General features: G+C 34.4%; 1 protein-coding gene across 1 annotated transcript in view; it reads left to right on the forward strand.

The window, feature by feature from the left end:
- The first annotated feature begins 276 nt into the window (after positions 1 to 276).
- Positions 277 to 17,764, forward strand: part of LOC143252292 (uncharacterized) — a 42,722-nt gene continuing 25,234 nt past the window's right edge. The window contains exon 1 of the mRNA XM_076504204.1: positions 277 to 615. Within this exon, the coding sequence (XP_076360319.1) occupies positions 417 to 615 (199 nt within the window). The 5' untranslated portion in view covers positions 277 to 416. The remainder of the gene's footprint in view (positions 616 to 17,764) is intronic.

Raw genomic sequence — 17,764 nt, forward strand, 5'->3', positions numbered from 1 at the left:
TAACGATGTTGCAAGTTCGAAGCAAGTTGATGTAAATTAGTCCAACATATGGGTTGACAACTCCACGTAGTAATAAGAAATCAAAGTACAACTATGGTTGGATAATTTGTTTTGAATTTAAACTTCCCGTATATTAATAATTTCGACCCACGAAACCTCCAGACTGTTTCCATTGGTGAACCACGACTTCAACCAATACCTGTTAACGCTGCTACGGTAATATACGCGTACAGTGAAGTGTGTACTTTTCATAACAAAACTCGCCAATATAAAGATATTAATTTTTTTTTTTTAATCTCTGATTGACAGCTAATGTGAGACCGGTGATTACACGAAGTATCTTCTGTCTTGTGCTGATCTACTTACTAAATCGTATTGGTAATCGCAAGCTGCATTTTGCTATTAGACAACATAAAATGGGGCGTGTTGGACTCAATCGCATAATCACGGTTATCACACTGTTAGGGTTGATGATGGTGCCGAGCAATGCCGCTAGAGAACTCTGTTATTCTCCCAGTGGAGTTGCCGGAATCGTGATTGCCACTTTTATAGTCACAATGATACTTTGTGGTATTGTTCTGGTTGCAGCATGGTATTTCTGGAAACGTAAGAAAGGTGAGAATTATTTTTAATATAAATTGTTATTTGGTAAAATTATGTGTGTGTTTATGTGTGACCGGTTATAACTTGCGATAGACCCGACCGATTTTCACTAAATCTGGTTTATACTCTTAGGATACCCCGTTCGGATCTTACCCTGCTATGTCATACCCAGTGGGCTCCTATGTCTTTTCAATGCTTCCTATCTTTTTAAGTAATTAACGAACCCGCCGGAACAATTCGTGATGACGAGAAACCCACTTGAAGTAAATATATATCTCAAGATGGCTGATATGGGTATTAAAACTTTTGTTAAAATAAAGTAGAGAACAACGTTTCGACCTTCTTAGGTCATCTTCAGGTTAACAAATGGAATTTCTAATAAAAGAAAGCTCAGTTTTATTATTTAAGTAGTAGGTCAGAGTAACGTGTAATCTGTATGATAGTCGACACATAAAAACCCACAAGCAAGAAGTGACTTATGTCCTGGTGTGATTTTTGTGTATGTTTACTGGTGTGTTTAAGCCCTTTTCATTCAAATAGGGTTTCAGAGTACTTAGCTAAGTTTAGCACTTAAATTTTCTTCGCGTTTCGGATGTGTTAAATGTAACATGATCACATGTTTACTTACATTAGTTAACAAAACACATACCATGACCAACCGTAAACTGGACATTCTCGACCAACTATCCCAGCCATAAGAAACGATACTTTGAAATAAGGGTTGGTTTATGTTACAGCAACGACATGATAATTCGATATTCACTTTCCTGGTAGTTGAGTCTGTTTTTGAATTGTGACAACATTGGATTTATATAAAACTGCAACAAGTGATTCAAGAATTAGCAATACGTACTTTTTCGTTCTCCATGAAAGGAATACAAGTGTTTTGTTAATTTTTAATCACGTGTGTTATAATGTTGTTGTGTTGTCACTGCTTTTTACGAAGTTGCAGTAAGTTCTTTTCCTTCTTGAAACATATCGGCTCTAATTCAAAATACGGTTGGAGCTTTCCAATGACTGTAGCTACAAGAAGGTTATCTACGCTAACCTTCCCTATTTTAGCAGTGTAACACTAGAGGGAAGGCAGCTAGTCATCACCACCCACCGCCAACTTTTAGGTTACTCTTTTACCGACGAATAGTAGGTACGATCGGACATTATAACGCCTCCACGGCTGAAAGGGCGAGCATATTTGGTGTGAGGGAGATTCGAACCTGCGACCCTCAGATTACGAGTCCAGCGTCCTAACCACTTGGCCTTGCCAAACCTTATTTCAATAGTAACTCTACCATTCAGTTTTCTTCTTGTATCGATAAAAATATGTTACTCTCATGTAATAAACGTCGGTGCTATTGCTGCTTCAACAGAACAATAAATTTTTGTCTTATTTTGTAATTTTTATTTCTTTACCTTCGCGTTTAAGGTTTTTTAAGAAATGGCCAGGTGGTTAAGGCGCACGATTCGTAATCTGAAGGTCGCGGGTTCGAATCCCTGTCGCACCGTGGGAGCGTTATAATGTGTGATGTGACGGTCAATCCCACTATTCGTTGGTAAAACAGTAGTCTAAGAGTTGGCGGTGGGGGATGATGACCAGCTGCCTTCCCTCTAGCCTTATACTGGTAAATTAGGGACAGCTAACGCAGATAGCCGTCGTGTAGCTTTGCGCGAAATTAAAAACAAACAAACAAACAACTCTTTGATATGAATATACCCAATACATCACGGCAAGAATCAACACATCTGATTCTCTGTAGAACTGGAATATCCCACATGTGAATGAGATCCATCAACCCCAAGTTGAAGAAGTGTCCCTGTAACTTGAAATGTTCTGGTTCTGTGAACTCTAAAGCACCATACAAAAATAAGAAGAGTATTGAATAATCACCTCAAAAGTCATCACAAAACATCAAGTCTTTACAGGTGCTCTTTCAGTCTTTCTACCTAATGAGGCATCAAACGGTTACAATTTGCTGCCAGTGACAAGATAACTGCTTACGAAGTTCGAACAATGTAAGGTATCGCTCCATGCCATTTTGTTAGATATCTAGGATACTGAACTTCAACTTTCTAATTTCCAATCCTAATTAAACTTTTTTAACTTCTAATCTGCTTCTGAATCTTTAACATCTTAAACAAGTTTTCTGCTTGCTAACTTCTTCACTTCAGTGATAACGTTGATAGGCATCGTGGTCCTCAAGACGTTATCCAGTACTAACTGGTTACATTAATTAAAATGTGTCCTCCGTGTGTGATGTTGCTTTTACTTGGATTGCACAAAAAGGAAAAGGCAAGTGGAACTACTTCACTTTATTAAATCAGAAGGAAAATTGGCCAAATATTTGTGCCTATACTTTTATTCTAAATCATACCTATTTTTTAGTAGAAGAACCAAAAAACGTTGAAAAGCGAGAGTTACAATTCATAGCAAAGTCAGTCAGCTGACTTTATGATTCCAGGGTAAAATCCCGCTAATAGCAGAGCGCTCAGTAAATACACTATAGCTGATTAACATTTGAACGACATTGATAAAAAAGCTATGTAATTATGAAATTTAACCATTTAAAACGTTCTAAGTTATTAATTACATAAACGTTAAACGTAATAAAGCAAGAAAAAACATATACGAAACCCTGTTAATATAAGGATAATAGAACTTAGGCTTAACAAATAGAGATATGAGATGAACCAAAAGCTATGTGTGTGCTACGTAAGTTACTGTTATTATTGTTAAATATCTTATATTTCCCTTATACAGCTATAATACGTGTTTCCAACTTTCTTAATTTTCCATTCTCTACATCTAAGGGCCTCAGTAGCTCAGCAGTAAGGCTCCTGATTTATAACACTAAAAATGAACTTCGATACCTGTGGTTGGCACAGCACAGATAGTCCACTGTGTGGCTCAGTGCTTAACAATAAATAAAAAACAGTATCTCTGATACATTTCTCTCAAAATGATGGACCACGTTATGGACCAAGTAATCTACCTTCAGATCGATTTTTTTTTTAAGTTAAAAATGTCATATTAATTTTAGCTCCAGCCAGATATGACAGCTGAGCTTAAGCCTTTAAGTTAATTTCATTTAAACGTTTCAAACGTAAAATTCTAAAACACGTGCCATTTGGCTTGAAATAATTTGATTGCAAATACACTTTTAATTATAATTACAAATCTCAGTCGTAGTTAATTATGCTAAAGCGTAGATCTTAAAAACTGATCCATTTCAATTCCTGTTAGGATTCAATTAAATATAATTCTCAAACACAAAATTTCATTATATTTTACTAGTTTCATGACTGAATGCATAAAACAATGAAGTGTAAACTTATAACTTTAAGGCATGAAATGAATCATTAGCTTTCACAAAACTGATTGTATCGGCAGAAACTTGTCTTTAGCCAGAAAACATTACACGAAGAAATGCTATTTCTATAGGGATAGCAATAAGATTATATATTGATTCAAGGTCATAGGAAACATTGGTATTGTAGTTCTGACAAGTTTTTGTTATGTTATTTAGTTTTAGCCCACTTGAATTTTATACTGTTAATTGTAGCAACACAGGAACGACTCTCATCACACATTATAGTCTTGTATGATGTTTACCGTATTAAATTGTAGCGGAGGAAATGTAAGAAGAGAAAACTAATTGAAATTAATCATATATATACATATAGATATTTCTAATGCCTAAGCAGGTCATACTCTGCGACAAAACAACTAAATTAAAAAGTCATAGTAATAAAAAATATTAAAAATAGCGTATTAAGAGATAGGAAAATTACATTCCTTATTTTGTTGTTTTCTAATCTGACCACATTCCGTAAATGAAGTCGAAGGCCTGATACCTGTTTATTTAACTATAATGAAATAAAAAAGTAAGTGAATACACCGCAGAAACGTGTTGTGAACTTTGATTAGAAGAACAAAAGTTTAACCAGCTCAGTTTTTTGTTTTTGTTTTGCCTTTTAAAAGAATTGATGAAAACAAATGAAGCACGGATGTGCTGCCATCTTTACGTTTATGAGCAAAAAATAATAAAACTTGTACAATATTTATTTTCTCCCCAGAAACTCTATCAAAAAAAATTCTTTCGCAGTATTTACATGTCAAAGAAGAATATGCATTTTTCGTAACCACTTAAACCATAAAATTTAAGTAATTTTACTTTATTTTATTTTATTATTGTTTATTTCAAATCGTGTCAAATTCGACAGAATTTTGATTTAATGATATAATTTACTTTAATCATTTGGCATATAAAATAATTATATAAATTAATTCCGAATTGCATGCTTCATAAATTATTTTTAGTCATAATTTTTAACTATAAATAATAAAATAGAATTCACTTACTCATAATATCAAATAATCAGTTTTCTTTCTTTTTTAAACTTCGCACAAAGCTACGCAAGGGCTATCTGCGCTAGTCCTCTCTAATTTAGCATGTAAGACCAAAGGAAAGGCAGCTAGCCATCACCACCCACCACCAACTCTTGGGCTACTTTTTACTAACGAATAGGGAGATTGACCGTCACATTATAACGCTCCCACGGCTGAAAGGGCGAGCATGTTTGGTGCGACGGGGATTCGAACCCGCGACCCTCAGATTAACAGTCGAACACCTTAACCCACCTAACCATGCCGGGCCCGATCAGTTTTCTAATTTCTATGAAATACGATTTTCTTTAGGTAAGCAATTATGATATACTAAAGCTACGCAAGAAGCCATAAAAATTGCTGTAAGTGTGAAAATCATCGTAAACACATGTATGATTTTCTCGTGTTATATTCAGATCAAATGATAAACGTACTGTCGATGATATTTTATGCATTACGATTGTTATTAAAATTTATTGCACTTGTTTCTTTAGACGTTTTAAAATAAAATTCTACGTTTTTATTTGTGTATTTTTTAATTCATCAACGGCAGACAGCTTGTTGTTAACTTGTTTTGGACAAAATATTTGAAGTAGCTTATTTCTACATACTCATTAGTAAACTGGCCAATATTTTCCCTGTCACACCAAACATGCTCGCCCTTTCAGCCGTAGAGGCGTTATAAACTTACGGTCAATCCCACTATTCGTTGGAAAAAGAGTAGCCCAAGAGTTGGCGGTGGGTGATGATAACTAGCTGCCTTACCTCTACTCTTACAGTGCTAAATTAGGGACGGCTAGCGCAGATAGCACTCGTGTAGCTTTGCGCGAAATTCAAAAACAAACCCTTTATTTATGTATGCACGTGTGTTTCTCTACCAAATTTATTACATCTTCCTGTTTATCTTTCTCTCTACGTCACATTTTTTTTTCAGTCTCTCCAAGTTTTCATTTATCTTAACATCACGTTTTGCATCATTTTATTCCCGTCTTCCGTTTGATTTGGTCAGTATTTTTTCTCACATCGACCGAATCTAATTTCACTCTGTCACATCTAACTGTTCTGTCAATGCTACCCCACAGAAATGGTAATCATTTTGTAAGACAATGTTAACTATTTTCAGAGATCTTCCAACTAAAACCAACCTCTCCTCCTTTCTCATAGATTTCTCTTCACCGACCCAGATGTTTATGTATCAAGAACGATCCCAATAGAAGACACAAGAAAAGCCGTAATCTGCAAAAGGATATATTGATCAGAATATAACATCAGTTACATTTACAGTATATAAGTTTTCAAAGTGCAATTTTAAACAGTTTTAACGTAATTTGAAAATCGAAACTACCATAACTGCCACACAACGCTGTTAACTGTCCTTCAATAGAACTTACATTAATAATTAACTAAAGCGTTAATTTATCATCCATTAAATAGAAACGTATAATCAATAATTACCATGACTAATACGTGTTTGGTCGCAATTAAAAACAAAACATTGTAATCTGTATCACATGGTTTATAATGACTTGTAAAAATGATCAACTATGAGCTTTTACGCTAAAATTAATGAGACCATACTGTGTTAAACATTCATCCACACTTCTTTGATGAAGTCACAAGTAATGTATTTTTTTCCTGTTTGAATATTTTTTTACATTAAAATATTATTTACTTCGCTAACTCTGGTGTAATATTTAAAATAAACTCTACTCTATAAATCATTTTAACTTCAAGAGATATTCAGAAAAGTCATTGATGTTAGGGTTTAAATAATATTATTGTAGGATGTAAGAATTCGTGTGATAATAAAATATGGTAAATACGTATATCCTTAACTGGATTTATGGCATGGAACTGCAAAAGGTATAGTGTGCTAAGACACTTTAAAGCATTGTGGAAAGACATATTGGATGTTTCTTTCCTTAGAACCTAGTAAATAGCAATAATTGGTTTTGTATTTTATAAATAGGCTTCAAAAACGTGTTAAAATATTGGTGAGTATTGATTTCTGTTAGCTTTGGGTTCACAGCACCTATCAGTTATGTTTTCCTTGATACCTCCTTCGTTTCATTGTGCGGGTCAACACTATTGTGTTTACAGCTTTCTTTCATATAATCCTGGTTTCATTGTACCGGTCAACACTATTGTGTTTACAGCTTCCTTTCATACCATCTTGGTTTCATTGTACTGGTCAACATCATTACGTTTACTGTTTTTTTTCATTGTTTGTTTTGGAATTTCGCACAAAGCTACTCGAGGGCTATCTGTGCTAGCCGTCCCTAATTTAGCAGTGTAAGACTAGAGGGAAGGCAGCTAGTCATCACCACCCACCGCCAACTCTTGGGCTACTCTCTTACCAACGAATAGTTGGATTGACCGTAACATTATAACGCCCCCACAGCTGGGAGGGCGAGCATGTTTGGCGCGACGCGGGCGCAACCCGCGACCCTCGGATTACGAGTCGCACGCCTTACGCGCTTGGCCATGTTTTCTTTCATACTTCCCTGGTTTCATTATGCCAATCATATATTTTGTTGATTTCTTTCCTCTTTAAAAGATGTCTTAACAAAAAAAAAAATGTTTTCTTCTGTGACATTTTTATTTACCTTGCTACTGACCCTTGAAGTTTTTAAACCTTTAGATCATTAGTATAGGTTAATTTTTTTTCTTCTCAGTTCGTTTCTTATACTCAGTGATCCATGGTCTAATTTATTTCATTCTCCACGGTTACTTAGTGTAAGTAATTTCTAATAATTTAAAAAATAATCTTCATTAGATTTTCCTTGGTGTTTTTACGTCTTTGAATTTTGTTCTTGTTTTTGATAACATTAATCCTTTTAATTTATTAATATTTCCAATTCTTGATATTTTAATAACTTTATAGTTTCATGTTTTCTTTCTTTGTTTTATTATTTTTAAGTGCTGTACATGGTTCTGTTATCTAAATGTGTTTGTTTTTTCATCTCACAGTGTTTTTAATACGTTACTCACTACTTTTATCTTATCCTTATTTCTAATGTTCCCGAAGTTTCACTTGTTTCACAGTACTCCCGACGTTTCACTTGTTTTACAGTGTTCCTGACTTTTTACTTGTTTCTCTATTTTTGGTTGTTGGTGATTCGTGACTTTTTGTTATCGCTGTTGTTTTCCAGTCGTCTATTGTGTCTGCTTTTTTCTAATCCTTCGTATGTCCCTCACGAAGCGACTCCTGATTCTTTCCTACTATTTTTTTTTCTTTAGCTTCGTTTCTTGTAATCACTGACCCCTAATTCTCTACCTTTTTATTTCACTTTGATGCTCTTGCTAAATTATTTCAACACTAACTTCTTAATACCAAAGTTATCGTCGTCTTTATTGATTGATTTATCTCTGTCTTTTCCTTAATTATAGTTAGTGGTCCCTTATATTTTGTTAGATGTTGTTTTCTCAGTTTTGATAATCCTTAATGTTTTCCTTAGTAAGGTCCGGCATGGCCAGGTGGTTAGGGCACTCGACTCGTAATTTGAGGGTCACGGGTTCGAATCTATGTCACACCAAACATGCTCGCCCTTTCAGGCTTAGAAACGTTATAATGTGACGATCAATTCCCCTATTCATTGATAAAACAGTAGCCAAAGAGTTAGTTGGCGGTGGGTGGTAATGACTAGCTGCCTTCCCTCTAGTCTTACACTGCAAAAATTAGGGACGACTAACGCAGCTAGCCCTCGTGTAGCTTTGCGGGAAATTCAAACTAAACCATTGTACAAAATTGATTATAGGCCTGGCATGGCCAAGCGCGTTAAGGCGTTCGACTCGTAATCTGAAGGTCGTGGGTTCGAATCCCCGTCGCACCAAACATGCTCGCCTTTACAGCCGTGGGGGAGTTATAATATTACGATCAATTCCATTATTCGTTAAGAAAAGAGTAGCCCAAGAGTTGGCGGTGGGTGGTGATGACTCGCTGTCTTCCCTCTAGTCTTACACTGCTAAATTAGGGACGGCTAACGCAGATAACCCTCGTGTAGCTTTGCGCGAAATTCAAAACAGACCAAACCTTTCTTAATTTCGGTCCCTGTGTTTGTACCAGTTTCTTTCAATACTGATTTCCTGATACCCATATCCTTCATGTTTATAATGATTCTTTTATCGTTCTTCCTTATGTTTGTTTTATTTTTATACTCTGACTTTTTAGTATTTTCACTTTAAAAAACACTGTATTTCTTGACAACGGTGAGCCCTCTGGTTTATATAGATTCAAACTTAGATTTTGCAGCTTAATGTGAATGTTCGTGTTAATGTTTAAATACGTACTTGATTGTACTCATATTACAAAGTACTCTTTCATATTCTTTTGTTCACATCGTGTCTTTCCTGAACTTTTCAGTATAAAAAAACATGAATATATTTTACGTCTGAAGCTATTTTATGGATGTTCACATTTATCTATGCTACATTAAATACATCAATGCTCTTTCGTTACATGTAGAACCCATTACTATGAAGAATTGTAACGGTAAGAGACATTACGAGTTCGATATATACATACATCGGTTTTCTTTACAACAAGCCTTGTGAACGTTTTTTCTTCCTGAAAATCGTCTCACTAATACTTAAATTATGCCGCAATATTTGTGTTTCTATAATCACGTGCCATAAAAGAAATAACCAGGTGCAGCTGATGAGATACGAGAGTTCCAAATTAAGGTGTCGATCACATGTTTTATGTCTGTTATTCGCAGTACTTATTTTTCTGGCTTTTTAGAGTGTAAAATTTTTTTTTAAAACACTGAAACCATGAAGTAATAATCTGACACTTTTAATTGTTTGTTCACGGATGTATTCGTGCGCTTACAAAAATAGATAGACGTTGAAGTAAGTATGCGGTGACATTTTCTACGGATATTCTCGTTCGTTATTCTGCATCTTATTACACAATCACTTCATATTTTCCAGCAGCTACTAAAAGGCTGATTTTTTCCGCAGAAAATTATCTAAACTAGATGTATTCTATGCTTCTCACTTTGTAGCATGGTTCTGTTCTTTACCGACGTGTGTTTATTTCACCATTATTTAAAAACAATTTCCCAAACTTGTATAAAAATATATTATTTCAAGCCCCCCAGTGCCTCAGCGGTATGTCTGCGGACTTACATCGCTTAAAACCGGGTTTCGATATCCGTGGTGGGCACAGCACAGATAGCCCATTGTGTAGTTTTGTGCTTAATTCAAAACAACAACAACGTGTTATTTCAATTTTTACATTTCTGTTTATATGCTAAACAAAAGTCCATAAACTGTCTTTGTTACGATACGCATAAATATGTAGGAAACATACGTTATTAGGATACGAAAGGATGAGGTGCTTTGTCTTCTCAAACGTGGACGTGTTTTGCACACTTGACTCTTCATGTAAACTTAACGTATCGTTCGAAACGTTTACATGGTCCGTTACTCAAGTAGCGTCACAAATCGGCACTTACGAGAGACGAAGTGTGACAGAATAATTAGCGTAAGAAACATTACCTCGTTAACCTTTTCATGGTAATAGATGTAATAGGAGACAGAATGTCGCATTATGAAATATGTCAACCTCAGTTTTCTTCATCTAGCTAACATCTATCAGTATGATGTCAATTAGCATAACATTTAAGGACAACAAATGATATTTTCGTCTGCTTGGACCGTCCACCTGTTCACTGAACTAAACCCAACATTAAAAAACTCGAAGCCAATCTTTATAATTCAAATACTTATCAAAGTTTCCTATAAAGTCCTTTAAATTAACTTTATCTACTGCTTGTGAAAACAATCCATTCCAAGGATCGACCACTCTGTGAGAAAAAACAAAGTAGAAGATAATTCTTATCACTCTTACCACTTAATACGTAAGATGATCAGGTATTAACACTATCAATACAAAAAATGATCAGGTATTAAAACTATCAATGCGAAAAATGATCAAGTATTAACACTATCAATACAAAAAATGATCAGGTATTAAAACTATCAATGCGAAAAATGATCAAGTATTAACACTATCAATACAAAAAATGATCAGGTATTAAAACTATCAATACGAAAAATGATCAAGTATTAACTCTATCAATACAAAAAATGATCAGGTATTAAAACTATCAATACGAAAAATGATCAAGTATTAACACTATCAATACAAAAAATGATCAGGTATTAAAACTATCAATACGAAAAATGATCAGGTATTAACACTATTAATACGAAAAATGATCAAGTATTAACACTATCAATACAAAAATTAGCAGGTATTAACACTATCAATACGTAAAATAGTTAGGTACCAACACGATTAATACGAAAAATGGTTTGGTACAAACATTATCAGTACGAAAAATGGTTTGGTACAAACATTATCAGTACGAAAAATGATTAGGTAACAACATTAACAATATAAAAAATGATTAGATACCATCACTATGAATTTATCTTAACAATTTTAAACACAAAAATTAGATTCCATCTAACTCTTCTCTTTTCAAGACAAAACAAATTCAGACAACACCAGATATCATCTTAGCCGTCCTTCTCTGAAGTAAAAGGCTCCAAACTACACATAAAACTTCAAATATGTTCTAATCAGTGAATGACATGTGCAACGGTATTATTAGATCTCCAGACTCGTGTCTAACATTAGATACAACCTAAAATCTTATTTGGTCTGCCACTAGTAACAGTACATTGCTTGGATGACTCAAAACTGATCAACCACAGCACCAGGACCTTTTCTTCCATAACTTTGTTTAGGTAGTTTCCATCCAAATTATGCTTATAATTTAAACTGTGATCTCCCAAATGCACTATCTTGCATTTATTATAATTTTGTCATCTTTTACTTATTCGTTCAACTTACCAAACAATCCACTTCCGTTTGTAAAGTTTCTTCACACTCGTCATAAATTATTTTTTCAATCATATAATATTTATTAGGATGATTTCGATTAAACCTCTCTCTACTTAATTTCATCTATATCTAACTTCTATTAAAATAGTTACTAACTAAACTTATTATGGTTTCCCAATTGCTGGACAAAACTTTCATTCCATGTTATTAATATATTGCATGGTAGTGAAAAAACACTCAGAAAAAATTAAAAAATGCGATAAAAATATTATTATTTTATAAGATGGCGTAGAAGTTGTAAATTTCTCTGACTTAGTAACCTTTTCAGTATGTAAAGTTATTACTACACAGCTCGTCTGAAATAAATTATTGAGATTATTAATAATAACAAACGTGAGTCATTAGGGTTACATGCTGTGTCCAAACAGTACATATTGTTTGCACTATTATAGTATATTATAGTTGTCCAATAGTTGGCGGTGGGCGATAATGACTAGCTGCCTTCCCTTTAGTCTTACACTGTTAAATTCGCAACGGTTGTCGCAGAAAGTCCTCCTGTAGCTTTGCGCAAAATTTCAAAACAAGCAAACAAACAAATTCTGGTCTTATACCACAGCAGGTAAGCTGAAGCTACATCACTTTTATATAGTTTGTTTTCTTTTTTCTAATTTCGCGCAAAGCTACACGAGGGTTATTGCGCTTCTTTCAGTAGGCGGAAACAGTATCAATTCTCCTTTTCTAAAGACCTCTTAAACCTGATGTGGTTTGTTTGTCGGTTTTTGTTTTTATCTTTCTCGTCACTGTAAGGTTCGTTTGGATAACAATATGAACAACAAAGTTCTATTGACAAATGAACCAAATCGAATTGAACTGAGTCCACTAGAACACGCGGTCCGTTTGGTAAAGGAACTGAGTTTGTTTTATTTGAAAAGCTTTAATGTGAACAATGGAGGTAAGTGTTAACAAAACACGGAAGTGAACCATGAACACGAGCTAGAGTTATTTTTCAAAACGAGCACAGCGTGTTTTATACACAAGGCAAGTGTGAGAAACAAACAAATTCATCAAAGCTAACGAACTGAACTGAGGTCGTTTGAAACAGACCCAGTGTAAATAGTTCCTGAATGTTTGCTTTTAGCAAACTTGGTGATCATTTCTCTGCATATACGCTAAGCCTTATCTATTTTATTCAACACATTTATTTATTATTAGTATACACCGTATTGGGATTTGCACCTCTATTCATTATGTAAGACAAAGCATTATTATTATGTTATTTACTTTCGTAATAAATACAGGTATAAATCCTAATCCGATGTTTATTTGTGATACTTTTAATTAATAACTCTGGAAAACTAGGCCAAAATGTAATGATAGATCGAACTCCTTAATAATTGTTCTTTCACTAATATTTCATGAAGGAACGAACTGTGTGTGTAGATGTTTCTTCTTAAAGCAAAGCCACATCGGGTTATCTGCTGAGTCTACCGAGGGGAATCGAATCCCTGATTTTAGCGTTGTAAATCCGTAGACTTACTGCAGTACCAAGGGGAACATGGAAAAAAATAAATCCTGTAATGTCTTGTAATGGTTATTGAAGGATTATTTCGTGACTGCATTATTACATTTATCACGAGTACTTTGGATATGTGTTATAAAGATAGATAAGATGTATATGTGTTATAGAGATAGATAAGATGTATATGTGTTATAAAGATGATAAGATCATTAGAAAACAATGTTCGTTTAAGTGTTTATTCAGCTATTTTTGCTTCTTACATATCCTTCTTATCTGTTTCCTTATACTGAATAACAACAAGAAAATTATGGATGCTGTCAACCAGGGTGAAAATTTAGGGCGAACAAATACTTTTTGAAAAGAATGTCATTCCGTTCCTTTAGTTGAGCGGAAGGTGTGGTTTATATAACAATAGATTCTACTATATACTCGTTCACAAACTGGTATGATTGCACCGGCTGGTAATATATTTTCTTATCAATAACAACATTTGCTCCCTAGTGGCACAGCGATATGTCTGTGGATTCACAACACTAGAAACCGGGTTTCAATATCGGTGCTGTGCAGCTTTGTGATTAATTTCAAACAAACATAACATTATTGGTAGCAAAATCCCTTTTTACACACAAGTGTCTTTTATTGAAAAATAACACCAATATTATAATTAAAACCCACTAATTAATGCAGAGCTTCATTAGATATTTTTTTCCACGGAAAATGAATTATTTACCTGCCCCGGCATGGCCAGGTGGTTAAGGCACTCGACTCGTAATCTGAGGGTTGCAATTTCGAATCCTCGTCACACTGAACATGTTCGCCCTTTCAGCCGTGGAGATGATATAATGTGACCGTCAACTCTTGGGCTACTCTTTTACCAACAAATAGTGCTAATTGAGCAGTGTAGGACAAGAGGGATGGCTAGCGCAGATAGCCTTCTAGTAGTTTTTCCGCGAAATTTATAACAAACCAATTATTTTACCCAGTTGATTAATTCTTTAAGAGATAAAACCATGAGGTTACCAAACATGAAGCAACATTTGAGCCTCACAGGTACACATATGCCAGAAAACAACATTTAATGTTGATAAAGAATATACCCTAGGCAATAAAAGGTTGGAGGTTATAAAACTATAATGTAGAGTATTATTTTCTCTTTGGTTAAATACGAGCTTGTATCACTCAGCAGTTAAAAGTGATTTTAATAACAATTCTGAGGAAAAGAAGAAACAACTACAGCTATGATAAAATTACACAAGTGTGGAAACTATTTTTACAGAATAACGAGGCTCTTTAATATCTAAGTTTTTGATTTCAAGCACAAGTTTGGTCGCAAACACGGTTATCGGTACGTGTTAGTTTGCTTCATTGAAAAAAACAACAAAAAATAATATAATTAGTTTAATTCAAAAATAAGCAAGTCAGAATTTACGGAGTTCTAGTAATTTATAGATAATTATTTGGAAGTGTCAGGTATCATATGTTATCAGATAACTGTGTTCGGCTGGCAGTCTTCGTAACTTCCGTTCTCATGACCTATTTACCGGAAGAAGAAAATGAGAGAGACAAAAGAAAACAGGATGGAAACGCTTGTTTCTTGTCGGTTATAAATAATGAAGCCACGTCTGGTCGGTCGCAGTGATTTTCAGTTTAGCTGCTGTACAAATCACTAAAGTGTGCAACGTAACTTAGATTAAGTTAACAAACGTTGATTGCCACACAAAAGATCAATGGAAGTTTATTTATCGAATGTTAAAATTAGAGGATATGTCTCGAGAAATGTGTATTTTATACAAATTTAACAGAGAAATAAGATTGAAAAAAACAGCAACCAAAATACGACCTCTACTCTAATGGACTATCTGTAGGACCAACTGCAGCTACAAGATATATGCCTAACGCAGGGTTTAGACACTTCTAAATGACGTTAAAAGTGAATAATATTTGTAGCTGTTTGTTGTTGTGTAATATGGTTATTTCTTTAGTTCTTACTCAGTATATAGCATTCTATTACAATCTTTAGTTCTTACTCAGTATATAGCATTCTATTACAATTGTTGTGTAATATGGTTATCTTTAGTTCTTACTCAGTATATAGCATTCTATTACAATTTCCATATATTACATCTTTCTACATTTTACACTCCGCAAACAGTTTTTTCATCATCTTGACATGCCACTCACTGTTTCTTTACACACCACTCACTGTTTCATTCCACATTTTGAGACACCATCTACAGTTTCTTTCTACATCTTGACAAATTACCCACACTTTCTTTCTACATCTTGACACATTATACACAGTTTCTTTCTACATCTTGACACACCACCCACAGTTTCTTTTTACATCTTGACACACCATCCACAGTTTCTTTCTACATCTTGACACGCCATCAACAGGTTTTTTTCATCTTGATACACCATCCTTGATCTCGACACACCACCCACAGGTTCTTTCTACATCTTGACACACCATCCACAGTTTCTTTCTACATCTTGACACACCATCAACAGTTTTTTTACATCTTGATACACCATCCATAGTTTTTTCTAGATCTCGACACACCACCCACAGGTTCTTTCTACATCTTGACACACCACCCACAGTTTCTTTCTACATCTTGACACATTACCCACAGTTTCGTTCTACATCTTAGTATACCATATACCACCTAAGTTTATTTCTTTATCTTTACACACCACCCACGGTTTCGTTCCACATCTTGACACACCACCCACATTTTCTTTCTAGATCTTGACACACCACTTACAGTTTCTTTCTACATCATGATACACTACCTATAGTTTATTTCTACATCTTAACACTCAACCCACAGTTTCTTTCTACACCTTGATACACCACTCACAGATTCTTTCTACGTCTTGACACACCATTCACAGTTTCTTTTTGTATCTTGATTCACCATCCATAGTTTTCTAGATCTTCACACACCATTCACAGTTTCTTTCTACATTTTGATACACTATCCTCATTTTCTTTTTACATTTTCATACAGCACCCACAGTTTATGTCCACATCTTTACACACCATCCACAGTTTATGTCCACATCTTTATACACCAACCACATTTTTTCCACATCTTTTTCCACAGTTTCTTTATAGATCTTGACACTACCCACAGTTTCTTTCTAGATCTTGACACACCACCTGTAGTTACGTTTTACATCTCAGTACAATACCAGCTGCTGTTTTTGCACGATACATCATTCCCAGTTTCGTTTTACAATTTGACTTCCTACAGCTTCTTACCTTTGGTTTTGTTTTCCAGGAAGGTTTCAAAACATATTTTACATTTGGTGGAATGTGTTAACATTTGTGGACTTCACCTAGAATTCTTTGAGACCCGACAGGTTGACTTGTTATTTGCTTATATAAGTATTACAATATAAACGTTTGTGTTATTTAGGGTCGACTTTATCAAATACTAGCTTTGTCTGATCTGTTAAAAAAATGACAGGTTGAAGTTTTTTAACCCGCTCTTCTTACAGAACGTATTGTTTACTAAATCTTTCCCACATAGTTAAGATAGGTTGCGTCCCAGTAAGCTTATTTGGTTCATACACTTAGCTGGTTTTACCTCTGTAAGCTGTTGTGACCTCCACAATTAAGACTGGTTTTGCTCCAGTAATCCAATGTGACCTATACAATTGAAATAGCTGTTTTTTACGTCTTAAGGTTTGAATCTGATACTTATGTATATAGTTCTGTTGTTAAGAGACACAGACGAACAGAGCGTTACCAAAATACAACTGGCTTTTAGATATATGTTAAATTCTCCAAAACTGAACAATGTCTCAGTACATTACAACATATTAAACACGAATCAGATTTTCAAATGCAATGGTTTTTTTTTCTTTTCTGTATTTGTATTTGTTCATATAGCATCTCAAAATGCTTTTCTAGAGTATTCATTATTTGTGTTGAGCTTGTATGAACAATAAACTTGGTAGATGCACTTGTTTCAATGAATTGGTTATTAAGCCCAGTGTGCCAACACTCGACAACTCAATTAATTAATCGAAGTTTACGATTTTAATTAACAGTATTGCTCTAGAATAAATAACTTTTGTATTTCTATTCGAAACAATATAAAATATGTATCCGGATATTTACCTTCTCAATTTACACCCAACATGTTAATATATACAGACACCCCTTAAAACAATGCAGGTGTTTTTCTGTTTACCAAGTTGTTTTCAACAATTTATTGAACAACTGATGCATCAAGGTAGTTTTAGTATTTGATTCCAAAGTATTCACCGTACTTACCCGATCCCATACTTTCGACGTTCCTTTGCCTATTACAATATTTCTAATGTGTGCGTGTAGGCTTTGTTTTTTTTTTTTTTAAATCTATGATTCACCAAAAAGGTTTCTCATCTTCAT

Source organism: Tachypleus tridentatus, chromosome 6 (genome assembly GCF_004210375.1).
Source record: "Tachypleus tridentatus isolate NWPU-2018 chromosome 6, ASM421037v1, whole genome shotgun sequence".
Classification (NCBI taxonomy): Eukaryota; Metazoa; Arthropoda; class Merostomata; order Xiphosura; family Limulidae; genus Tachypleus; species Tachypleus tridentatus.